Below are 27,981 nucleotides of genomic sequence, written 5' to 3' on the forward strand. Positions count from 1 at the left end.
CGATTAGACGATTATGTAATAATTGTGACAGTCCTAGCCTGGTATTAGGAGAGCACAGAGCACAGGTCTCTGTGGAATCAAGTCTTTGTGCAACTAAGCTGTCGCTCTACAGCTGCTGGTTTTGAGAACCTGAGGCCAGTAAATACTGGTTCTGACAAGAACTGTGCCTAACATGTGTTGGCTAATTAGCTAATTGTCTTGTAGGGAAAGGATCTCCCCTGGATAGACTAGGACCAGGTACGAAACGAGTCGCAAAACAAATAAAGCCCATTGAAACCAACCACACAGTCTTCTTGGCAGCAGATAAAACGTTTCAAATGTATTTAGAACAACCACGGACTCGAGAATTAATCCAAGTAGATCTCCTTGCAAAGATTACTAGGCTTATCTTGGAGAAAGACATTTAGCATAAGCATGTTCCTTTGGCTTCACACATAGTGGATGAATAAGTACCACTGGTAAACAAGTATAATAATAATGTTGCCAAAAGTTGCCACTCGGCACAGTATTGCCCCACCACTGGTCCAGGGAATGTAATCCTGTTACATTAGCTCAATCAATTATTCACTGGGGCATGCCTGTAGCGAGGCTGTAATTTCAGCATGCCCATCTACACTACTATTCCTCCCTTTGAGGCTTTGTGTGGATGGCTACCAATCGATTACTGTCATGGAGCTGTAACACTTTGTGAAGGCTGTATGTTGTTCCTTGTCCAAAAGGCACTACTGTACATGTGCTACATAGGTGACACAATATTAGCTCTGTTTATTATACTGCAGTTAATTATAACACGCATTGGGGGAAATGAGATTAAACACTTAAAGTCAGGAGGAAAAAGTACATTTAAATGCTGGAAATTGGGTTGAAAACTGTGTTATAATTCTCATAAACAATACATTTTTTACATGAATAATATTTTTTGGAAATCAAATCTGCCCATCCCCATATTTCCCATATTCCTTATAATAATTTATAATCGCTTACTGTTAACATCTGGTCGCTCTGTCCATCTGTACCATTCCTGAAATCTCTCACTTGAACAGAATGCGTGTGCTTGTTAACACATCGGATGCCCACGTGGTGTCTACAAGTCAATTTCTTTGATGTCGCTGGAGGCCCACGACGCATTTGACGCGTTGTACAGTAAACTATACTGTACTGTAGCTACTGCACTTGGCTACCGCGGTGATGAAACAAACTCCATTTCCCAACATGCAGCGCGCAATTACGTCACCCGGACGTGCTGTGTGTCTCGTTGACTTCCTGTTTAGCGGCTGCACAAAAATGCAGTTTTCTCCGGATTCTCTTCCTTTTTTCATTTTTTTTCTCAAAACGGCAGCCTCTTCTACATGCCGTAACACAAACACTGTGGCTTAGAAATGATAAAAAACGGTCCTGACTGAAAGAAAAGATTTTCGCGAAATAAACAGGACATACACGGATTACATTTACTCGGATTACTTTTCTCGCCAGTACTCTCGCCGGTAGGTAAAATGACGCGTTGCCATGGGCACCAGCAAATTAAGACATCAAAACCACGTGGGCGTCCGATGTGTTAACAAAAGGACAGAGGTCTGTATATTTCATGACCATTTGAAATAGAAATAACCAATGCAATTGTTTTTTTTTTAAACAAAGTAGTGTTTTATTCTCTCCAGGTGGTTTTGGCAGTGCCCCGGTATTCGGCACCGCTACAGGCTTCGGGGCCCAGCCAGCGTTTGGGGGTGCAGCCGCATTCGGTTCACCCCCCTCCTTCAGTAGCCCCATCGGCTCCCTGGCCAATAAGGTGTTTGGAGAAGGCACAGCAGCTGCCAACATGGGAGGATTTGGGTAAGAACTTGATCATCTGGAATGGTGTACACACAACCACATGAATGAATGCTGGTTCAGTGGGGACATAGTTGCAGCCTAAAATGAAGAAGTTCTATAGCACTAGATTATTCCACTTAACTCTCAAATACCTGGAACGCGCCCGAGTCACGTTAGATTTGAACCACTTCAACCATTATTTTATGCTTTAACTATTGAAAAACAGCAAGCTCACAGCGCGACACCGCGCTGCAAGCTTGTAGATCTGCTATTTTTGAAAAATCTTGAAAATGTGTGCAAGTCTTTGAATATCTTTGACCTGACCTTTGACCCGACTTCTAAATCCTTCCTCTAAATCAGTGGTTCTCAAACTTTTTCATGTCAAGGACCCCCAAAATTTCAGGTATTTGGCCACAGACTCCCATCTCAAAATATGATGTTCCAGGGAGTCACCACCCAGAAGCAAATATTTGAGTTACAAATGTTCGCTTTTAAATAGATATATTCAAAGACTTGCAAAAGAAAATCTTGATTTTTCAAAAATAGCAGATCTACAAGCTCGCAGCGCGGCACTCGGTGCCGCGCTGTGAGCTTGTATATCTGCCATTTTTCAATAGTTAAAGCATTCAATAATTCTAGGCCTAAATGGGTTAAATAATCCCACTCTGGGGTCATGCTGCCTGCGGATTAAGCTGGTCTGCGCTTTGCTCTCCGTTGGGGGTCTCGTATCGTGTATGACTCCTATTGAAAGGATTATCGCTTAATCTCTCAATGCTCCATCCTCTACTACACATCACCAGCTGACACCTTCTGCCTCACACATCCATGTTCATATTCAGGAATGATGGCGAATGAAATTACCTCAAATAGTAGAGCCTTTCAATTCAATTCATACAGCATTATTGGCATGAGAAAACATACGTTCGTTTGCCAAAGCAAAAGTGGAACAGTACAATCGAAAACAAAATGATGTATGTACAATTGAAGGGAATAGAAATGATGTGTTCTCTAAGCTGTTACATTGCAACTGAGGCAAAGTGTACAGTGTTTCTTCCTTTCTCTTCTTTGAGGCTTTCTTTCATGCATTCTTCCAGTAAAGTGTTTATTTTGTTCTATTAAAAATGAAATTCTGTTCAATCCAGAAAGGTACACTAGGCAGTCCAGCGGCTTGTGTGTTTTTCACTACTTTTGTCCACCCAAGTTGTGTTCACCCCAGACCACCTCACCATGTTTTTTAATATATTTTTCCATTATTTTATTGTGATAATTTTTATTTTGTTTATAGACACTGTTCAGTCTTCATTTGTTGCTTCATATTTGAAAGCCTGCCAACTCTAAAAGTTGTATAGAACATTTTACAAATGTTCCCATAGTGCTGCTTAATGCAGAATTACACCATGACTTTAATTAATTTAATCACACTTCTACACATTGGTATTCAGTGCTCAGCCGAACAAATAGATTAATTGCCTCGATTTCCCTGCCCATATGCAGAGAGACGAGAAAGTATGCAGATTCAGTCTACATGCTGGCAGCAACACTCAAGGACAGTTGTCCAGCATTCTCTATCCATTTTTTTAAATGTTATGATAGAAGTGGCTCCAGTTGAAGCAAGTTCTATAAAACATACAGTTCAATAACTGTAAGCAGGCCTGTGGAATGGATATTCAACCTCCACTGTGTTTTGAATCCAGGGAGGAGAATTGGAGCTGAGGTGAATTGTTGAGAAGAGGAATTGTCATTCAGGATTCTTCTTTTTGTGTTTGAAGTTGACTGTTTCAAAAGATCTATGGGTTCTTTATTTATTGTTGAGTCCTTTGTTCGGCTTCCTTCACATCACCTGGCTAAACAAAAAAGAGAGAGACTTTAAGCTATACTCTCTGGTGGGTACCCGCCTTCCTTCTGGCACCCCTAAAAAGCAGCTAATTGAGGAAGCCGTCAGCAACGCCATATCATGGATAAAAGTGTAGTAATTACTACCGATAACACATCTTATACCCCCTTGGTTCCTCAGCTTCGCCTCGCCCCAAAGTGCTCAGCCCTCCTTTGGCGCTCTAGCCACTCAGAGCGCTCCATCGTTCGGTGCCTTGGCCCAGCAGGGGGCAGGCTTTGGACAGCAGCAGCAGCAGCAGCCGCAGCAGCAGCAGCAGCCCAGCACCTTCGGCGGGTTTGGACAGCCGCAGCCCCAAGTGGGAGGTAACCCATTTGATTGATTTATAATTGGTTGCTCGCCTACGCCCGCACAACCCTCCGTTGAAATTGATAGATAAGCCTGTCACAGTTATTCATAATCGCCTAATCGTAAAAAAAAAGAAGCAATACCTTTTTGGATAATCCTCATCATCATTTCCATGTTTAACTCTTATACTGCTTTGGACGTTCCCGTTCGCCCCAATTCTCGAGGTCGCGCCGCGCCAATACGGCCGTTCGTTCGTTTACCTTGTTGATGTCCTTAAGCTGATGAGGGGTCGCGCCGCCGTGTACTGTAATCACATCGTCCGCAGTGATGGTCTTAAAAATCCATTATGCGTTAACATCAACGAGACCAATTCTCTTCCGTGTTGATTTTCTCTGGCCCTGAGGCTTTGTGGCCAGTGAGTGCTCTCAATGTATGGCAAGCGAGACCGGCCAAATTCACATTAATGGCATGACGCCGCCCTCTGCTGCCTGGTCTGCGAAAGTGCAGACCATGCACTTAAAAAAAAAAAAAAAAGAATGTCTATCTATCTACTATAACGTCGCAAAGGTAAGCCGCTTTTTGATGGCACCAGACCCAATAAATAAATAAATAAATAATCTGGCAGGGAAAAAGTTAAAAGGGTTTATATAAATTTTCAGTTATTTTCGAAAATGGTGGAAATAGATTGTCTATTCCCACTATTCGTGTTTTTTAGTATTAAGTATAACGTTATTGAATGATGTAAGTTATTTGTCATATCAGTCATATCTAAGAAGCCCAAAAAGCCAAACAAAAATGTTATATTTATTCATAATCTTCGAATGTTCAGTGTACAGCAATGTACGCCAGCAAGTAACGCAATTAAATTGTTAATCGCAATTATTTGGGCAACAATTAATCCTTTTGCCGCTGGGTCCCTGACCACTGGTATAGTATAATTATTGACACTTGAATTATCCCTTTGGCTTTACCTTTAGATTTCTCATGCTTTCATCATAAAATTGTTTCAAAAGCCAAATGTTTTCCCAGTATCTTTAACTCATTCTCTGCCAAGTTCAACTTGCCTGTGCAATAGAACTGCCAAGGATTTCTGACGATTTCACTCATCTTGGAGGGACAATTGCGCATTGATGTTGAGGCATAAAATAACAAAACAAAGGCCTATTGGAAAGGCCTATTCGTGTGCTTTCCAGTGGTCCAAACTATATGTTTCAAACATGTTTGCTTATCTCAGAAAGTGGAAAAGTAAGGGCATGGTATGGGGTCTTCACAGGCTGCTGAGAAGACATTTTGAGTAAAAGCATGTTTTAGTTTTGAAAATGGAATAACTTATGAATAAAATATGATTGCTATTATAAACTATACCTTGCTGGAAAGGCAAATTCGTGCTCTTTCCAACGCTCTAAACCATACGTTTCAAACATGTTTGCTGATCTCGTAAGGTGGAAAAGTATAGGGTATGGTATGGCGAAAAAACGGCTTCTGAGAAGAGTTTTTTTTTGGGGGGAAAATTTAATAAATATGAAGGAGCTATGAATACTATATAAACTATACCTCTCTGGAAAGATGAAGTCGCCTTCTTTCCAGTGCTCCCATCCAGATGTTTCAAACATGTTCTGTTGTTTAGAAAATTGGCCATGTATCACCCAAAACACCTCTAGGAACAAACTGAATACATGTTTTAGTAAAGTAGACTCTCGATCAGAACTCCTTTCTGCCTTTTATTTTTGGCTTCAGTGATGCAGAAGATATTTACAGTGTTTTCAAACAAAAGGGAAAAATAAGTGCTTCAAGTAAATGACAAAGAATAAAAAGTTCAGTTCTCACGTTCGCTGAGGGTTTCAAATGAAATAAAATAAAAATGTCAGGAACAGAAGAGCTGGGCAGTGAATCCACTGGCTCAGAAGCTGAAAAACACAATATAAAAAATAGGCTAGTTATAGTTTTTGCAAGGTAATATTGTGCACAAAATCAGTAGGCCTACATTGTTTCCATCCCCATCATGTCTCAATGTATGCATTTTGACACTTAGAATGAATGAAGACTTTTACAGTTGCTATGTGGATGTTTGGATTTTTAGATGGATAAAAGCATTGAACACAGATACAATAAATGTAGGCCATCTGTAACAAAAATAACCGTACCTTGACTAAAGCCAACCAATGATTCGCTGTCACCTGCAGATGGACCTGGCTCCTCACACTCAAGTGTCTAGATTGATCACAAAGAAACAAAGCACACAGATTTAGTACAAAACTAAACTGCAACATGCGTGCACACCCACACAGTGGCGCTCTCGCTCAATCTCTCTCTAGAGAAAGATCCACAATACATGTGGGCATACATTGTATATACTGTTTGTTCAGACTTACTGTTTTCTTTTTTCTTTTTCTTTACATATCTACTGCATAGTACTGTGTTCTATTTGTCTGTCATTCAATGTTATATGAGATACTTCAATGGTTTCCAGTGGAAATAAGCTTAGTCTTTTCATGGATAACCTTTTAGTAGACCTTGTACCAGTGAACTGTACCGTCATGAAACTGTACCTTTTCCTATGCAAACTTCTAATAAAGTCTTCAATCAATCAATACATGAGGAAAAACAATGCTGCCATTCGTTCCAAAAGCCATGTAACTATACAAATGCCACAATGTTTGGGCTCATTGCGCGCAGATCAGAGTGGGTATGGCAGGGGTATGCAGCTGCCATACCTTGGCTACAGAGGTAAATAATAAAAATGTAGGCTCTACTTTTCATCGTGCCTGTTGCTAAGGTATGGCAACATGACTGGTGTCTTGCACGCGTGCCCTGCACGCGCGCGTGCAAGACACCAGTCATGTTGCCATACTTTAGCTTGTTCTGAACTGACGCCACTGGGAGAGATGCACTCACTCCGTATGCAGAACACAGCGATCATATACAGTACAGAGAGAGAGAGAGACTGAAACACGATACAAATGCTGTTCCCCCCTTCTGATTTACCAAAGTCATGATTTACACAAAATGAACATTTGTATTTTATTCTAGAGCAACGAGCGCGCGCGCACACGCAACCTCAACTAGGCAACACAACGAGGAGCACAGATCCGTTGGGAAAGGCCTGGCGTTGTTTGCCAACGTGTTTGGGCTCATTGCGCGCAGATCAGAGTGGGTATGGCAGGGGTATGCAGCTGCCATACCTTGGCTACAGAGGTAAATAATAAAAATGTAGGCTCTACTTTTCATCGTGCCTGTTGCTAAGGTATGGCAACATGACTGGTGTCTTGCACGCGTGCCCTGCACGCGCGCGTGCAAGACACCAGTCATGTTGCCATACTTTAGCTTGTTCTGAACTGACGCCACTGGGAGAGATGCACTCACTCCGTATGCAGAACACAGCGATCACACAGTACAGAGAGAGAGAGAGACTCAAACACGATACAAATACAAATAAAATGCTTCGTACCACTGGTGTTGGCAGCATCCCTACGGCTCCATGTCGCCGTGGTCCGTCTCTTCCGAGTCGTAGGAACTTTCAGCCAGATCCCTGAACGCAGTGACTCTCAGGCTGCGTCTAAGACCTGGAGTCGCTGCCATCGGTCTCCACTCTCCACTGCAGCAGCCGCGGGTGCCACAGGGCGCTGGCTTCTTCTTGGGCGCTGCGCTTCTGGAGCCGCCTGGACAGCAGGGTCGGCGACGCGTCGATCAGTTGTGTGAACATAATCGGCACCCGATTGTGCATTGAAGATGGAAGGTTTAGGAGGATTGTTCAAGTGAGCTGAATCAAACTCGTTCACGCCATGGCCAGAGCCCTAGAGTTGCGTCACTCCCGTTCACTTCATGGGGCCAGGTCTTCTACGCACACATCTATTGGCGTATAGTGACAAACGGCGAACCGGAAGTTTACAAAATGCATTGAAGTCTATGAGGTGTAAAGTGACAATGAACCACGTGACCAGCGCTGTTTCTGACCCCGCGGTGACACCACTCTCTGATTATACTGCTCTGGCCATGGCCAAGCATGCCTGCAGGGAGAAAAAAAAGAGGAGAAACCGATCGCTAACGGTCTGTTTGAGCGACCGTCATGTTTCAGGGTTTATGGATTATAAACTATCAGGTAAGGCTATGTTTTACAACCATTTATACAGCGATCTGTCTGTGTTGTTGTTGTTGTTGTTACTTTTGGCACTGAATTGAAATGATGTTGTACTGTCTGAAACAGAAAGCGGACTGGTATCTGCTTGCTGGATTGCTATAGTGTGTGTGTGTGTGTGTGTGTGTGTGTGTGTGTGTGTGTGTGTGTGTGTGTGTGTGGGGACATCACGATAGTTTTTCACTTCGACGTGCTGTGTTAGTTGTGTGAACATATCGGCAATGTTTTACAACCATTTATACAGCGATCTGTCTGTGTGTTGTTGTTACTTTTTTTTTGTCTGAGAAGGGTAGAGAGAGGTTTTGAATGTTGTACTGAAACAGACAGCGGACCACCCAGCTGATTGGCTGGCACACACACACACACACACACACACACACACACACACACACACACACACACACACACACACACACACACACACACACACACACACACACACACTAGCACGCCCACACACAAGCCACGGCTTTCTGGTTACCTGTCTCGCTCTCATTGTATAATTGGTTTCAGGTTTCTGAGAAGAGGTTTTTCTTTTTGGACAATTTAATGATGTTTAATTTCATGTGAGGCTGTGCACTTTTGTTTAATGTTGTAAAAAACACTGTCAGACTTTGAGGAAGTGTATCATATGTTGTGAGAGGCTGGATAAGGCTGAGATCTTTTGTGTACAGTATGTACAGTAAAAGACGTCCAGAAGACGTCTGGCACCGACATCCCCAGGGGAAAAGACGTTCTGAGGACGTTTAGCAGGGAGTGAGTTAATGGGAACAAATGACACATTTTTCTATTGGCTGGTAATTGTATGTCTGGTGTATTTTGGCCCTTATTTTAACAATTATGGAATAGAACAAATGACTATTGTCTTAAAGCCTCTCCAGATTTGCTTTATGGTATGTCATACTTGTTTCATCAAACTTAACAAATTATAGCTCATTGTTAAAATGGTTAATTTAAAACCTTATCTCAGACTTGCGTAGGGTCTTAGACAAAACATTTGTAAAAGTTAATTGGGGTTATACTCCGATAAGCACACAGTTTTCGATGAACATTGACAGGAAAGAATGCACAAGGGTTGGGTTAAAACAATCAGACTTAAATGGTATCTACTTTTGAGCCTACTGTAGACAATTTGTAGTAGAAAGAGCACGAGTGTGTTTTATCTATAAGTTGACTATTTTAGTGACCCCATGACCTTTCCTCTAGCGTCACCCTCAGGCCACAATATAATAATCTAATGCAGGATAAAACAATAACATCCAGATTTTATTGTTCTTTTAAAAGCGACATATGTGAAACAAAATAAATACTGAGCACCTTATCCCGCTGCTGGAGTTTCCAAAAATGTGAGGCTTTCATTGTAAACAATTCAAAACATACAGTAAGTTGTGCCCGTAGAAATAATCTCTTTAGTCTTGTTAATTGGAAAAGACAAATAAATGAGGGTCATTACCATGTACACCAATATGTTTAAAGGACAACTTTAGTTTTTTACAACAAGGGTTCATATTTTAGATTGTAATTAAAGAATATAAAAGATGAGTGTTAAAATCATTTCATTTACTTCTTTCTGTTGTTTTAGAGATTCTTATTTCAGTGGTGGGGGGCATGCGTACAAGTGGCTAAATATGTCATTTTACACAGAATAAGCCCATTCCCAAGATACAACGCAATCTTTCATGGTTGGATGTGACTTATGGGGGTTAGAAGTGTTACTGTAAATAGCAATAAAGAAACGGCTGGCTTATTGTGTCTAAAAAGACATATTGAGCCACTTGTACGCATGCCCCCATGCGTACGCATGCCCCACATTTTAGCACAGTAAGCGCAATAAAACAATAGAACGAAGCAAATGAAAACAGTTTACTTTTTCTTTTCTCTAATTACAATCTAAAATATGAACCCTTGTTGTAAAAAAACAAAGTTGTCTAACAGTTTATAATTACACCATGTCACTTTGTCACCCTCTGCAAAGCAAGATTATGGGTGGCGGTGCAGTTATTCACTATGTTTTGTAGCTTAGGTAGGATTATCTTTATGCTGAATATTATGAGCAATGTGGAACGAAATTCAGAAACGTACAAACCAATTCCACACTGTTTTTGATGCCTACCAGCTAGGGGCATGAATACATTGATGGTTTAATAGCCAATGGGAACCAAATTGCTCACATTTGTTATGTAATTTGTAAAAGATGGTGGAATCCCACTGCTGTGGTCCTGATAACCCTTATTGTGTGTTCTTGTATTGATGCGATGCTGCAGGGCATGGCATCCAAGTCTGTTGTGCAAACATGCACATGTGTGCATGTGTTGCCCAGATTTCTTTTGAATACGTAAAGATTTTCTTTTCTGTTAAGGTCCATTCTGTATAACTTGTTCATTCTCTCCTTCTCTCCCCCTCTCTCCTCAAATCTGTTATTCATGAGATCCTGTCATTCCTGGCAGGCCAAAATCTATCATCAGTGTTACTTATTTGGTTGAAAATGTAAATGGTCTAATTTACTCTCATCTGTCATCCATTAATCATTACTTACCCTCTTGCTCTCATTCTCTCTCTCATAGTAGCCTACAATGGTCTACTGTGAGAGAATTAGGCTTTGAATTAGGATAGCTATTGTCATTCATCCTTGCACGTGCAGTCAGTATGTTGTATTCAAAGCACTGACTAATTCAATTAGCCAATTAAACAGAAACAATGGTGCTAAGTTTTTCTTTGCTTGTTTGTTTTAGCTTTCTCTGGAAACGCTTTTGGGTCCACAAATCAGTAAGTATGTTTTGCAACTTTTTGTAAGTGTGAATGCGCACGTGCCTGTGATTTTGTGTGCATTTAAGGGCATGACCTCAACACAAGACACGTTCCTTTGTGGCAACTGTAAGTTGTAGTGCTTTAAATGCTTTGAATATAGAAACTTAAATATGAATATACTGTACACCTCTTCTTAACTCATTCCCCGCCTCCCCCGATAGTCCCGAGAAATTTTAAATGTCGTTCCCCGCCAGGCCCGATAGTCCCGAGAATTTGCTTTTATATAATGTAATGTTTAATTACACTTTTCTCCAGCCCGTGACAAAATTTGAGCCTTCTGTCTCACACATATCACACATCAAAGTAAGTGTGTTTGAAAAAAAGACTGTAATAATGTATAAATTGCAATACAAATGTATAAATCTCCCCAACCACAGTTAATTGGCAAAAGACGCATTTGAGCTCAAAAGGCTGGCTGCCGGAAAAAAAAAGAGAAGAAAAAAAAGTGTGAGAACAGCTGTGTGTGTGTGTGTGTGTGTGTGTGTGTGTGTGTGTGTGTGTGTGTGTGTGTGTGTGTGTGTGTGTGTGTGTGTGTGTGTGTTCCCTCCACTGTATCTCTGTTTCAGTGGTCCCTGTTGGACCCCCTGATGGTGTTCAGTCCCATAAAAAACAGTGCTATAGTGAGATCTGCCTCTGCCTCTCTCTCTCTCTCTCTCAAGACACAAAACACACAATTATCGCCAATTTGCCATATAAATGCTTCTAAAACGTACCTGATAATGATGATGGTTGATTTGAATCCACACCCATATATCCAGGCTATAATATTAGTTTTATAATGGTATTTAGTCCACAAACTGTAGTCCACAAACAAGCCATGATCGCCTTTGCAAAGGTGGGGGTCCCTGGTCGCCTTTCTAACAACCAATAAGGGGTCCGCGGGTCCAACGCTTCGCCGACCTCCGCAGAGCAGTGCAGAGTTACATAACATTGTAAAATCAATCAATAAGCCGATCATTTGTTACATAAAGTTCATATGATCCAGTTGCAGGGACAAGTGGTCCCTGTCGATGGGGTCTCACAAAGGGGTCCCTGGTCTCCAGCCAACACTTAGGGAACCAGGTGGGGGACTGGGGGTCCCTGGCCCACGCTCCACCAAAACAAGCGATCAACTACAGCCAACAAGCGATCGATCAACGTCAACAGCCTCGCCTCGTTAGCAAAATGCGTCTGCCCTGCTCTTGCAGGGCAGTGCAGAGGATTTTTTTGGGGCAGGGGGAGACATTTTTCTAACATGTCCCAGAATGTGAAAATAGCAGATCTACAAGCTCTACAAGCTCTCAATGTGTCACAGAGCGATGTGTTGAGCTTGTAGAGCTTGTAGATCTGCTATTTTCACATTCTAGCACATGTTAGAAAAAAGACTCATGCCCCCTTTGATGTCTATTTGTGTGTGTGCACCTGTACAGACCCAAAAACAGCTGAGACCAAAGCAGACATACAGAGACAGAGAGAACGCGCCCCCAAGTGGGGGCTCACACAAATACTCACACAAATACTGCAAAACAGTATGTGAAATTGCTGAGTTTTATGGTCAGACATAGCCAATAAAAATATTTTTCTCTGCATTTTTCTAAACAGAAAATTCTAAAAAAAAATCCTATTACATAATTACATTGGTACACTTATCTGATAATGCCTGAAGCCATAAAGACAAATATCAAGTGAGTTATTCGCTTGAAAATAGATTTTTCACAAAAAGGTCAATAACTCCAGTTTTTTCAATTATAGCTGGATTTTGGTCAAAAATGGCTATTTTGAGATGGCTGCAACTATAGAAAAAAAAGCTTTTTATTTTATTTTTTTATTTTTTGGTGAGACTAGAGGTGGTCTTGTTTCATTTCAGGTACTGTATGACACAAAATACAGAATACAGAATTTAGGAAAAATGTCAATATAAAAAAAATATATAAATTTTTTCATTAAACAAAATGGCAGGGGAGCCAAACAGTCAATGTTAAAATGGCGGCCAATGTGTTAACCTCTTAAAGGCAGACTCCACCCATTTCTCAACCTTATTATTATTAACTCACCCACTGCCACGTGACGAGTTTGGCGAGTTATAAAAGCTTCCAAAGCGTCATTGCCGAGTTTGCAAGTTAATTGTTTTATGTCATTTAATTGAAAAGAATCCAAAAAGATTGCCGATCCACAGGCCCAGGAGTGCCCAGATACATTTTATTAGGACTCATACTACACTTTTCCTGGGACTCATTCAAATGACCAACAGTAAGTCCCATGACTTACTACATCACTGTCCCACCAAAATGCCACTCAGCCGTCATATCTGCAGGCTTTGTGCCACTGTGTCCCTCTCCCTCTGCTTCTGTGGTTGCTCTTTGCCTTCCCCTTACCATCTGTCTCCTATAGCCGCTCTTGTGTCCTTTTCTCTGACTTTGCTCCCATGTGTCACATGGCAGCCACTGCCTTTAGGGTGTGATGCAGTGGAATGCAATCTGAAGTGTTCAGGAAAGTGCAGAGACATGGCAAGTCCTATCAGAGACATTCACATGCCGTTTAGATAAGCCCTCTGACTCTGCCTCTCTTTTTTTATCCCTCTCGCTCAGTCCTCCTCACTATTCTGTCTGACTTTTGGCGAACGTTCCATTCACAGCCATAACACGGAGCAGTTTTCTGTGTGCTTGAAACGCAGCCAAACTTGTACTGAACAAGTGATGATGTCACTGGGATACAGACTGTGAATCGACTGTCTACAACAGGGTTCCCCAATAGGCGGCCCGCGGGGGGCTACTGTCTGGCCCACACCAACCCCAGTAATAATGGTGGTATAAGAGATGCAACAACACTAGTATATCGTCTTGTCGGGTGGAAATCTCGTATCTCCTAATTTGTAGGTTCTTTTGCAAATCATACAAGGCCGTTGCACAGAAGTAGTGAAAACAGCAGATCTACAAGCACACAACGCCTCGCACCGCGAGGCGTTGTGTGCTTGTAGATCTGCTGTTTTCACTAGTTTAAATCATTTTTAAAATAATAACTTCAAAACGAACGGTTTTAGACATACAAGATTTTCACCCGACAACGACGAAAACTGTCGCTGGAGTAGCGGGAACGCCACCGTCACCCCCTGCAATGTTGTAGCCCTCGGCTTGGTACCCTAGACATAATTCGGCCCTTGGGGAAAACTAATTGGGGAACCCTGGTCTACAACCACGGGCAACCCTAAAGCCTGAGTTATGTTTAGCTGCAAGGTTGTTGCACACCAGAATTAGCAGATCTACAAGCTCACAACTGCTCAATACGGGTGTGATGCTGGTGCACAACTAAGTATAAATCATGTCTTATTTCTTGATTTTAGCATTGACCATGACATTGTCCTAGTTTTTGTTCACTGCAAAACAGACACCTTCATCATCTTGTCATGGCCGCTGCAGACTGTATGGGTTTTCTAGACAGGTGTTGACCCGCAAAATGCAACCTGGGAATCGTAGGAACACAGAGAATGGCCAAAATAGACAAAAGGAGAATGTTCTGTCAATATGGTGTGTCTCTATGGCAGTGGTTCTTAAAGCACCATCATAATTTTGAGTGTACAAAATGGAACCCATAGCGGTCCATTTGGTTCCATTCGTACACTCTCAGAGTTACGGACCAGTCATGATCCATTTGGAGCTCCCCCAGTGAACCCTGGTGACTGTCAACCATTAACTGAAATGCATGTCATCAGCATGAGTGCTTTTCTTGAAAGTAACAAAAAAAACATAAGGAATTTAGGTAATTCAAGAAGGTAATGTGTTCAAAAGGTTGTTAATGATTATGACATAACTAAAGCATTTTGAATAATGAATAAATTGTGCACGTGAGTTCAATAAAACATTCACGTGAATATCATGACGATCAAGCATTTTGCACCTCCATTGTCACCATTATCTTATTCCATAACTCCGATAGACAGGTGTGCGTATTTCCAAGTTGTAGAAGCAACCTTACTTACCGCTAGTTTACCTACTTGTGGCTTGTATTTTTTGTTTTTCTTCCAGATCAGCGTCTCAATCCTTCAGTTCTGGTGGTTGGAGGAGCTAGTTGAAACCCTCTGGTCAAGGTCAAGTCAAGTGCTACATTGTTAAATGGTGTCTCACACACATTTTCCACAATGCACAGTGCTACTGCTCCTTGCAGTATGGTGTTATTTTCTTTTAAATTGTCTTCTGTTTGAAACCTTAATGTTTGAAGCCTATAATGTTAATACGTGTTAAATGATACCGTAGTACCGGAATTTGATTTTCAGTAATTAAAATGAGTAGACCAACTTGTGTCAATCTACCTATAAGTTCAGCAAATTGTATTGCAACCTTGAAGTCTCTAATATTTTCATTTGCATTTGTGTTCAAATAAATATTATAATCATTATAACTGGTATTGTAAAAATGAGTGGCTTTGGAAGACCGGATGTGTGTGCATATAATCAGTTAAATGTAGTTAATCTTAATGTAATGGAAGCTTTGTTTTAACAATGTACTTGAAAATATACCTGCAAACACTTAGAGCAGATGCTTGGCAGGACATGTTGCCATTTCTAGTGTTCAAGCCTTTTGTTGCTTCAGCCTGAGTTAAAGCCAATGTACTCCAGATGCAGACCGGTGCGTAACAGCTCTGGTACGGAAGCTGTGCGTAAAGAACATTAGATGTTTGCATCTAATGCTAACGTTTAAATGGAAGATCTGGAAAAGAAACAATTGTCCAGATAAATTATACATTTGTATAGCTTTTGAAAAACTTAAGAATAACATCTGTGCAGTTAAGGATTTGTGGACACACTTGAATAAGTGGCGTCAGGGCGTTTTTGTCACTGTATATTATATTATTGTGAAATGCCCAAGGAGTCGGGACCTATTATTACATGCAGTCTACTACTTGTGTGTCCCTGTGTTTCATCTTGAGAGCGTTTTCCCTTTTTTTGTGTGTGTCGAAGTGCAATTACTTGTGAGGCCACAAACACACATACATCCTCAGATCTTCATGCCCATCTTAGACCAGATGTGTATTGGGATCTGACACAAAAACAGCTTCTGTACTGGAGCAGTATACATTGATTGGCCTTAAATACTTGGTTGTGAGTGTCATGCAACCAAATAGAAATCATCTGTCTGTGATTGTATTTCATCAACATTATGTTAAGACAAAATTGTCATAATATCGAATGATTAAGTGAAGCAAATGCAAGATGCCAAAGCTACAGTACATTGTTAATCTTTGCGAAATACGTTAGTGTGCTTGTTTTGCATACATGTTTATAATGAATGCATTTTGAGTCAGAGTAAAACATTTAGTGACTGTTTTGCATACCTGTAAGAGGAATAAAGCTCATGTAGAATCCAAAATCATTGTATGATTTAATAAAATACGGTATGTCAAAGTTGGTTAAAGTGTGTAGATGTTTCAGACAATTCATAATGGCTTGCATCTAAGGGTATTCAGCTTGTAATATGTTTTAATCAGTGTGAGATGTTTTTTCCCCATTATATAAGTGGCGCACTGCACTGTGATTATGGAAATTGCCACGCCATTCTGGGCTACTCGACTCAATTAGTTCAGGTATTACATTATGGGTTGGGGTCACAGGAATTAACATGGTAGGCTAATGTGACATTGATCCACTAGCTTGGTTAATTACCATATCACCCTAATTGATATGCAGTTTATTCTTCAACCTTAAAGAATCGATCATAGATGATCAAAGTTTATAGATTTTTTTAGTGTGAGACTCAACATAATGCTGTGCGTGATTTCTAGCCGCATGGAGCATGTCACTAAGACATGTCACCCTGTCCCACCCTGATCAGTGTGTCTTAAAGGCAGGGGCCAGCACCGGTTGTGGACACTGGTGTGGCACCAGAATGTTAGGGTCACAGTGTGTGACCTAGACGAGCTGCCTGCGTGGAATGTGTCTGTGAGTGCATCCTTAAAGCTGCAATGTGAAACGTCTTGACGCATACAACTTTGTTTTGACCAAGCTGTGTGGTGTGGTGCAGTATGTTAATACCGCATAACTACAAATTGTGCAGGGGTTAGAGGTGGTTTTCTTACGCTTCCATTGACACATTTAGACCCTGGTGTTGGGTTGGACACCTACTGGTTCTCAACTAGTACTGCCTGAAGCTCAAAATGCAATACCTCCCCCCCTGTAGTAGTAGTAGAGATTTCATTTCCCGGCCCGCGCGTGAGCTTGTAGATCGTCTGTTTTTGGCACGCGACGCTGTCATGTTGACGAATTATACGTCGGGATTGATTGTCGTGGTTTTCCCCTCCCACCTTTCTCATGTCACAGACGGCCTCCTTGTGATGTAAAGTGCAGACCAGTCACGCAGACACTCGTGAGAACGGCAGCTGTCCTAATGGAATCCAGATAAAAATAGCACCTTCCCTGCCTTGTTTTTTCTTAGTTTGCACCTCCCCTCTATTGAGGGACTGATTGGCGGTTCCCCCTCAATTCTTGGCTTGGCAAGCTGTCATGATCTCTGCATTTTTGCCACACCTCTGCCAGCTACTCTGCCTTTTAGGACGTATGAGCAGTGATCCCTTTCAAAGGGAGGAATTGTGGTAGAATCAGCCTGACAATGATTGGTCCTTGAATGACCAACCAGCAGGCTCCTTCCGCATAGCATCGATTGTCTATGCAGAGTTAGCTAAACATGAGAAAAATATAGTCCCTATACTTCACCCGAGATCTGTTTATTTTTCTTTCTTTTTTTTTTACAAAGAAGAATAAGAACTGAAAACATGAAATATCACACAAGACAACTGAAGTGTTTCAGTGGTAGTAGTTTTGTCCAACCAAGCAACAGCAACCAATGGGTGTGGAAGAGAGGCCACGGGCCGGACTTGACAATGGACTAATTGTGGTCAATGTTTTTCACCTGTGGCCTCTATGTCCTGACCTGACCTGATGTGAAGTGAGTCAACATTGAGGCTGCAACTATTGAATGCCTTTCAGTTATTATTCTATCAATCACTTTTTGGATTCATCATATTGAAATCACATTTTTTGAAAATGGACCCCTATAAAGATGCCATTGCACAGGCTTGGTATTTAATGTTTTGGGTACAGCTTGATCCTGTGACGCAAGCAGTTCCTCTCTTATCTTTTTATATTGCTGTGCTCTCTCCCTGCTTTTCCTCAGAGAACTGCTTGATCACCAACCTGAGTTATGTACTTCTCCCATGAGCTTGTAATGTCTCTGACTGTTTGCCTCGATAATAATTACGGATCGATACAGAATTCCTCAGACAGGACACACAGCAAGGGATGATACACAGATAAACATCTCTTATCAAACTTACTAGTGGGGGTCCACTGAAATCCATGGTGTCCATTGATCCCTAAAACCAAAACGTCTTGAATAGTGTCATAGAGTCATTTTTGAAGCAGTATATTCCCAATCTGACTATACGGTTTGACTTGTCAAGCGGAGCAATAAAAGAAAGATAAGCAAATATAAGCGATGTACTTTTTAAATATATATATATATTATATATCGTCGTTGTCGGGTGGAAACCTTGTATGTCCAAGACCTTTCGTTTTGTATTTATCGTTTTAAAAATGAACTAAACTAGTGAAGATAGCAGATCTGCAAGCACACAACGCCTCGCACCGCGAGTGCTTGCAGATCGACTGTTTTCACTACTTTTGTGTGACAGCCTTGACTGGATGACAGTATGATGAAGCAGGGCATTACTTGGTGAAAAAACATACAAACTTGAAACTTGGAGATGCGAGGTTTCTGCCCAACAGTGACGATATACATTTATTTTCAAGCTAGAAAACGAATGGCTTCATGAATCTGAGACGTAAATGTAACACTAATAAGCCATGTGGCTGTGGTTGTGGCCTAGTGCTTTTACAGAGGCTGTCTGGGAATCAAGGTCACTGGTTAAACCCTCTGCTCCTCCAGTCTACATGTTGAAGTGTCCCTGAGCGATAACACTTAACCCCTAACAAGACCCCCCCCCCCCCCCCCCCCACACACACACACACACACACACACACACACAGCAGGACCATCTGAACTGCCATAAGATGAAGCAGTTAAGGTAATTTCCCCTTACCTACTTACTGTTACAGCAGCCCAACTAATTAATGTAAAGTGTCTTGAGACAACTTATGTTGATTTGACACTTCAATAAAAATGTAATTGAATTAATAGCTATAATCAAAGGAGTCCTGTTCTTCTTTATTGGGATCCCCATTAGCTTCCACAAAGTGGTCGCTAGTCTGCCTGGGGTCCACACAAAAAATGTATACAGTAAAAACGAAAAACTGACGATAGTAAAAATGTTTCTATCTAAAATAGACAAAATCTTGTTTACTGGAAAAACTGTGAAATCGCTCTGCATTTAAAAACGGAACAATAACCAGTAATCACAAATACTCCTAACTGGATATACTGTAGTGCAGGGTTCCCCAATAGGCGGACCGCAGGCCATTTGCGGCCCGTGGGGGGCTACTGTCTGGCCCACACCAACCCCAGTAATAATGGTGGTATAAGAGCAGCAACAACACTAGTATTTCGTCGTTGTCGGGTGGAAACCTCGTATCTCCAAATGTGTATGTTCTTTCGCAAAGTAAAGCCCTGCTTCATCATACAAGACTGTCGCACAAAAGTAGTGAAAACAGCAGATCTACAGTGCTTGTAGATAGGCTGTTTTCACTAGTTTAAACCATTTTTTAAATGATAAATGCAAAACAAACGGTTTTGGACATACAAGATTTTCACCCGACAACGACGATATCTGAACTGTCGCTGGAGTAGCGGGAACACCACCGTCGCCCCCTGCAATGTTGTGGCCCTCGGCTTGGTACCCTAGACATAATTCGGCCCTTGGGGAAAACTAATTGGGGAACCCTGCTGTAGTGTGTTAGAGCATCAATGTTCTTGTCTTTAATCCAACTCATAGATCGGTGTGGCTTGTCATCGACACAGTCCTTCTTGTTTATGTCTGTGTATCATCCTGTATGCTAATCCCTTTGACATTATACACACAGCATTAATTAGGAAATATAGATAACATTACAAAACACTGGATAAGATGTCAATTTCCTGTGCTTTCACAAAGAAAATCTACATTTTATCCAGCGTTTTGTAATCTTGTCTATATCGTATCCCTTTAGACAGTATGCACACAGTATGAATTAGCATTGTTTTTTACCTCCAGGGCTCAGATTGTGCTCAGATGTTTAAATAATTGAATAATCTAATAATTGTAAATCTGAAAACGATAAAAGTGTATTGAAACCGTATTCTCCTCAACCACAACCAGTGGGAGTCCAACAGTAATATCAACCGTAATTGTATACTTATTTTGCATGCTGGTGTCACACTCACACACCAAAAGTGCCTACCATGTACAATTGTAGATCTGCTATTTTCAGTGCAAGACCAAATATAAATCAGGCGTCAGATGCTTACAGATTGATGACTTTGACCTTTGTCCAGCTTCTCAGCACCACTCTGACAAAACCATGGCAAGTTGCAACTCGCAAGCATGTGACTACTGTCATATCTTCACATGTTCAGAGGGCTAGAAATGATGTGTGAAAGAGAGAACTTTACTGTCTGTATGTATCACGCTAATGCCATTTTTAGCATGCGCTTGCTTCAGCTAGAGCATACATGGGCAACTGGCGGCCCGGGGCCACATGCGAGATGCGGCCCCCACCTTCACTTAATGTGGCCCACAGGTTAATACCGGAATACTAATATATTATTGATTTCAGCTGTTACAATTCCAAACATGACCTGCTTTAATTCCGTCAGTCTATCGTAGTAGTTTTTATGTCCAATGTATTTGTATTTTAGCTTCATAAAGTTAACATGAGTATATAACTAAATGCGTTGGAAATTAAATCAAAATGTTAGATTTCAGGATTCCACTTAAAAAAATTAAAGATTATTCAGGATTCCGATGCGTTTTGAGCTTGTAGATCGGCTATTTTTGCTTCTTTTGTATACGTTACTAGAATGACAAAGTAGGACGTAGCAATATGCAATGTGGCCCTCTGGAGTGAAGGTGGAAATATTGTGGCCCTCGCCATCATCAAAGTTGCCCCACCCCTGAGCTAGAGACCCGGGAGAGAAAGTTGGTGTCTCCCCAGATGTAAAATGTACAAAAACACACTATGAATCACTGAAGCTCTATTGGGTGTTAAAAAAGAATATAATAGTGAAACAGCAGATTTAGATCAGCTGTTTTCACTAAGACCTGGATCGCCTTATTCTTGAACCACTATTTTATGCTTTAACTATAAAAAAAAATAGCAAATATACAAGCTCTCTGTGCTGCGCTGCAAGCTTGTAGATCTGCCATTTTGGAAAAATCATGAAAATGTGTGCAAGTCTTTGAATATGTTTGACCCGATTCTATAAATGTCTTCTAAATCCTTCTAAATCAGTGGTTCTCAAACTTTTTCATGTCAAGGACCCCCAATGTAATCGGCTGCGGACCCCCATCTCAACATATTTTGTTCCAGGGACGCCCAGAAGAAGAGATTTGAGTTAGAAAGGTTTGCTTCAAAAAATATATATTCAAAGATTTTCACAACTTTTCAAAAATAGCAGATCTACAAGCTTGCATGTGAGCTTGTATATCTGCTATTTTTTAAATGGCTAAAGTATAAGTATTCCAGGTCTCAATGGGTAAAAAATCACACCCGTGTGAAGTGGAGCTGTGTGTGTGTGTGTGTGTGTGTGTGTGTGTGTGTGTGTGTGTGTGTACCGATTTGTGTGACATTTGAAGAAAATATGTAGGAAAAGGAGCAAAAAGTGTGTTTTGGAGAAAATTCAAGATGGCGGAAAATCTATCATGGCGCAAATGGGCGTGGCCTATATGGGGAGATGCGTCATGACCCAAGGAATCCAGGGAAAAAATATTTTTAATTTTCCGACCTACGGTTCAAGAGTTACAGGCCAAAACGTAAAGTGGGGTGTTATGGCGCCACCATGCGGCCAAATGACACAATTATTTTTTATTTAATCCTTGAAACCATTATGAACCTCCTCTCCAAGTCTTGAAACTCTAGCCCCTATGGTTTGCGAGAGACAAATAATTGAATGTGAGTTTTTGCGATTGCCATTATAAGTCAATGGGGAAAATTAATTCACTAATAAATTAATATCAATTAAACTATTGAACCTTTCTCTTAGCAAGTTACTAGCCCACTATTCCCGAGTAAGCCGGTCGATTTGACATATGGCGCGAGTGTGTGGTGGCAAAACTGTGGGACTAGTAGCGTGCCGAAGTCAGGCTACATACAGACACACACACAGACAGACACACAGACAGACAGACCCACAAAGCTACGTATAGGGAGCCTGTGTTTCACACAGCTCCAAAAAAAAAAAAAAATTCAGTATCTGGCTGTTAAGTATGACATCATTTTGTAGGCAGAGGAGAATTTCTGCCCCCAGTTTCCGTGAATCTTTTTATTATTTTTACTATTTACACATTTTACTTCCCTTTGTTGTTGAAAGGAAAGTGTTAGAATTATACTTTAGTCGTTATTTTTTAGTCGTTGTTTTTTGAAATAGCGAGGGACAGAAAATGCTCTGGGGACAGATTCTCCTCTGCCTACAAAATGATGTCACGGCTTAAAAGCCCCATAGAGGGTATGCACTCCACTGGGACCCGCCCCCCTAATCTAGACTGAGTGGCAAAACATTGAGCAGCATGGAGCATTGGAGTTTGGAAGTGCTAGTTGCAAATCACTCAACGGCCCTGCATACCACCTGTTTCTAATTTGCACATAATGCAGGAGGTGTAGAAAACGAGTGCTTCCAAACTCTGACACTTGGAAAAATAAAAACCTGCACAGAATGTCTTGACAGAAAGTAGCTCATAACATGCCTATGGTGGATTTTTATGAAACAAAAACTTTGCAGATAGAAAGAGGATTATTCAAGCTTTCAGTACAGCCGCAATGTTGGTGAGTTAACTTTGTTTAATACAATCAGATAGGACTTTCTGTTTGGATGTATGGGCTGTCAATGGCAGAAATTTGTTTTTTGCCACTCAGTAGGCGTGTTCCCACATAACTTCCAGCAACAGTGATGTCACGCGCATAACCTCTATTTTGTAATTCCTGAAAATCTTTTGAAAAGATGTTTAGTTTTTAGTTTTTGGTATGAACAACCCATAAACTCAGGCCCAGTGTTTGGGGATCAACACTGTGACAGACAGCTGCTGGCTCCTCTCCCAGTTGCTGTAGTTAATACCTTCTCCTGATTGGTCGGTGAAGCGGAGCGCCAGAATCACAGGCCCTGTGCCGTGCAGGGCTTTTACAATAATTACATCTAAATATTTCATGTTTAATCACAGATTAAGCCAGAACGGGCTGTACATCATGCAGCATGCACAGGCGCACACACACACACACACACACACACACACACACACACACACACACACACACACACACACACACACACACACACACACACACACACACACACAAACCGTATCCACTTTGTGGTGGACAAAGTATATACTCAAGTATTTCAAAATGTACCCAAGTGACGTAATTATACAGTAGTAAATGTACTTAGTTAATGTCTACCACTGGTTGTTTAAAATTCAAGGACCCCCAGTTTGATATGCATTATGCCATGGATACCCGTCTTTTATCTCTGGGAACTCCATCTACACTGTAAAATCCTCAGTGTCCGTTCAACTCTGGGAGGGTACAAATAAACCCGAATGTTACCCAATAGGGTGTGCCAATTGTAGTCTTAACGGCCATATTTTGGGTCAAACACAGCCTTACACAGGTGTTCTGATTGGAATAGATCATTAGTTCTATGCCAATCAAACAATTGAAACACCTGTGTTTGACCCAAAATATGGCCGCTCTAGGACTACAATTGCGTCACCGTTGGCACACTCTATAAGGGTCCATTAGGTTCTTAAGTATCAATCATTTAGCTGGGGACAAACTGGAACCCCTCTATCACACCTGGGGGTCCCTGTGGACCCCGCGACCATACACAGGTCTGTGAAATCAATATATATATACATATAGCAATAACAGCATATATGTTCAGGTATATTGTTTTTCTTTCTATTTTGATCATTTATGTGACTGCAATTTCTGTGTAGCTTGAACAGAAAAAGGTTTCACCACACTATTTTACAACTGTAAACCTCAGGCTTTGTACATTTATTTAGTAAAGGAGAAGATTTCTATTAAATTCTGCTTTGTTTCATGTGACAAGAAGATGGAGAAGTCAATAATTTGGTAGGAGTCTACAACAAAGCTCAAGGATACATCTCAGAGTGAAGGATTCAGCGCAAAATGCTTTGGTGAGTTGCTGTGTGTGCACCACATAATTACACTGGCATGAAACTGGGGTGCCTGTGTAGTGTTGAATGAAAATCATACAACTTGCATTACAGTATATGCTTTAAAGTGCTGCTTTATAAGGTCTAATCCTCGGTCATACAATCTTTCCACATACCCTCAACTATTGTATATACCTCACCACACACACGCACGCACGCGCGCGCGCACACACACACACACACACACACACACACACACACACACAGTAAAGTTGACCCTTAATATGAGCTTTTTGTGTCCAGGCGAGGAACATAATCCTAAACCCCAGCTATATATACACAGTATAAGGATCCATACTGTAGCACAAAGCATGTTAGCCTAACCCTCCTCCAGTGGTGTAAAGTAACTAAGTACATTTACTTAAGCACGATTTTGAAGTAGTTGTACTACACTTCAACCCTATACACTTTTCTTGAGTATTTCCTAATTCCAATACTTTTACTCCACTACACCTCAGATCCAAATATTGTACTTTTGCCATACTACATTTATTTGAAAACTTTAGTCGCTATTTTGTTGTAGATTCTTTTTTTTTTTTTCAAAACATACGTTGGCCACTTCAACACTATACACTTTGAATTTGAAAATTTGAAAAAGGCCGATCTGCAAACTCACAATGAGCTTGTAGATCTGGTGAACTTCATCACACTCACATTGCCACCTGTGTGACACATCTGCTAGTTTTGAAAAATGAATAAGTGAAAGTGGTTTTGTCTGCATAGGCTTTATAAATATTTAACCAATGAAAAGAATTAACAAGAGCTTTTGACTAAATAACAACTACATTGGAAACCTCCTTTTTGTTTTGAATACGACAAAATACTGTATCTGTGTCTTCGTATGCAGATCAGTAGGTCAGGCAAGTCGTCCTACACACACACACACACACACACACACACACACACACACACACACACACACAGAGGAGTCATGAAAGCACTGGAGGTCAACACAGGTAAACCTGTAAGCCCCACACACGGCCAGCATGGCAGCTCAGATCCCACAGCTCTCCATGGCTCAGTGAGCGGCTAAACCTAGCATTGTCCCCGGGATCACAAAGGATGGCAGGGAGCTATTGCCAGTGTAACATTAGCACCATGCTGTATTAATAGTAATGCCTACTGCCAGAGTTACAGTTGCACTGGAGAGAGCAGTGATTACACACAGACAGGTGTGCAAGTGTGTGTCTGCGTGCGTGCGTGCGTGCGTGCGTGCGTGTGTGTCTGCGTGCATGCGTGCGTGCGTGTGTGTGTGTGTGTAAATATAGCTGTGAATGTGCAGTTGAGGAATGTGTGTGTGCCCAGGATAGCATGCACACACTAGGGGTCACATGGGTCAGGGAGCTAAATCCAGCTATCAAGACACAGCCAACTGGACTAGGCCATGTTATAATCACATTATTTTGCCATCAAATTAAAGTGCTAGCCAATAATAAGCTCACAACTCGTCGCATCTGCTATTTTCACTTCACTTTTTTTTTTAATGGGATTCATTTATTATTATTATTATTTTTACTTTTGAGAAATTGTTTGAAAAATGATTATAATTACATCTAACGATGCTTCTCCATTCACGTTTGGTGAATGTAGCCTTGGCCAGGAAAATGTGATGTCTTCAGGCGGTAACCATCGATCATCAGGTGTTCTCTCCTGCTCTATTTGTTTTTTTTCCCAACAAGAGGCTCCTCTGAGGAGGTATTGGGTGGGTCCCTCCTGAGGTCTTGAGGTGACACAGGTGCGTAGAGTTCTCCAGTACTGTGGGGTTATTCCTGCCTGGAGTTCTCCTTCGTCTCACCAACTCACCAACCAAGTTGTGCGCTGCACCTGTGACCCCTCTTCTCCACACTTGGTCCTGGCTTGATGTATTTTTACCTTTTGTGTTCCTGCAGATGTTCTCGCAGTGACAATTTACTTCCAATTTCTCCCTAGCTGATGTTGTTTAGGTGAGCCATCTCGTTAGCTGTGATTAGTTAAGGGCTGTTACCGTTATGTTTGTATTGTTGAGTCTCACATACTCCCCCCCTCTCGGGAGACTAGGGTATCTGTATAAATGTCTGTAGCTTGAGTTGGTTCCCTCTCGCGAGTGCTGTGCATGAGGTTGCTAACCTCATACACCCACGCCAGGCTCTTCCTGGTGGTCATCTGTCTCTCCAGCGTCACCAATCTTCCTCGGTTTCCATCCAGACTTTCCTGGAAGTCACTGGTTGCCCAGAGTTTTATGATTATAATTACATCTAACGATGCTTCTCCTCCATTCACGTTTGGTGAATGTAGCCTTGGCCAGGAAAATTTGATATAAAATAATATTGATATAATATTGATATAAAAAGAATAAACTACTGAACGAAAATGATATTTACTTGACCAATAAGAATGGTTATGCCTGATCGTCACTGTCATGCAGAAAATATGAAAGCCCTACATCATACAAAAGCGTAGTGAAAATAGCAGATCTACAAGCACACAACGCCTCACAACGCGTGCTTGTAGATCGGCTATTTTAAATCATTTTTAAAATGATGAATACAAAACGGAACGGTTGTGGACATACAAGGTTTCCACCCGACAACAATGCTATATACTGTAAAGTGACAGCCCTTTTTTAGATCTGCTATGTGCCGCAGTGCCTGGGTATAGAAGTGAAGTGTCACTGAAGTGAAATCAGGTACTTATTGCAACATGAAGAGAGTCATCCAAGCTTCTCAAAGTCAAGTCGCAGTCAGCACAGAATAGACTAATTAGGCTCATAGAAGGTTTGGGCCAGAGCTCTCATATAGGAAAGAGCTTAATTGGCTTCCAGTGGAATCCAGGGTCACTCTGGCCTGACTGACCGTGTTCCACCAGAGTTCTGTATGGGGATCTATTTAAATACATATTTTTACTCCGGTCAGAGATGAAAGATGTTTATAGTACAGTACTAGAGCTAGCATTGTAAATGTGTACCTGGATAATAATAATAATATACATTCAATGGTTTAGCAAAGTGATTCTCAAACATCTTTCATTTCAGAGACCCCCTATAATAACTCAAAGTGTGTGAAAATGGGAGTTACACAGACCTGTAAGGGTCCATTTGGTTCTGTTTTGACTCTCGAGGTACAGTACTGTAAGGGTCCATTTGGAACACTTTGAGAATCACTGGTATAGTAGGAAAGGTATCTTGTTTACAATGGATCCACCAAATTAACTTCACATTTGAGGACATTTGTACATTTAACAAAATCTTGGCTATTCAAAAAGGTTGCAGTGTAAATCAATGAGTACATTTTATTGTCACAGGTAAAACCTTTCTTTATGCAGGCTTTAACATTTGCAGTTCAAGGAGTAATGATCATTAGATTTGTGCGTCTGGAGACTCCTGTCCAGGTCTTCAGACGTGCCTCCTCATGAGACTTGGTTCAGATCTGAACCTATTTGATCCGGAATTATGAACTCTTTGTGACCGCACACCCTGACATCGACCCCAGTCAGGGTTCGAACCATTCACATGAAAGGCATGTGCTCCCAGTTACCTCTACACTAAGTGGCCCTCGTTCAAGGAGCAAAATTATTATTTGAAAATAAAATGAGCACATGTAGTCACATGTAGTGCAATCAGTATAGTGCATGTCAATATCATGTACATACTGTAGCTTGCAAGTCCTACACAACACATACTGTACTGTAGGCAGGGGTCATCAACATGTCTGTACACGGA

General features: G+C 41.3%; 1 protein-coding gene across 3 annotated transcripts in view; it reads left to right on the plus strand.

Moving 5' to 3' along the window:
• The window catches only part of nup214 (nucleoporin 214), an 80,412-nt gene extending 54,397 nt beyond the window's left edge, over positions 1–26,015 (plus strand). For 2 of the 3 annotated variants that reach the window (XM_080743003.1, XM_080743004.1), the window contains exons 33-36: positions 1,659–1,830; positions 3,824–4,005; positions 10,856–10,889; positions 14,933–16,115. In XM_080743003.1, coding sequence (XP_080599129.1) covers positions 1,659–1,830; positions 3,824–4,005; positions 10,856–10,889; positions 14,933–14,975 — 431 coding nt within the window. In that variant the 3' untranslated portion in view covers positions 14,976–16,115. Of the gene's footprint in view, positions 1–1,658; positions 1,831–3,823; positions 4,006–10,855; positions 10,890–14,932; positions 16,116–24,160; positions 24,246–25,963 lie in introns of those variants that run through there. The other variant, XM_080743005.1, reaches the window with a different exon arrangement.
• The last annotated feature ends 1,966 nt before the right edge of the window (positions 26,016–27,981 follow it).

This window comes from Nannobrachium achirus, assembly GCF_963921795.1.
Source record: "Nannobrachium achirus genome assembly, chromosome: 15".
NCBI classification, from domain to species: Eukaryota; Metazoa; Chordata; class Actinopteri; order Myctophiformes; family Myctophidae; genus Nannobrachium; species Nannobrachium achirus.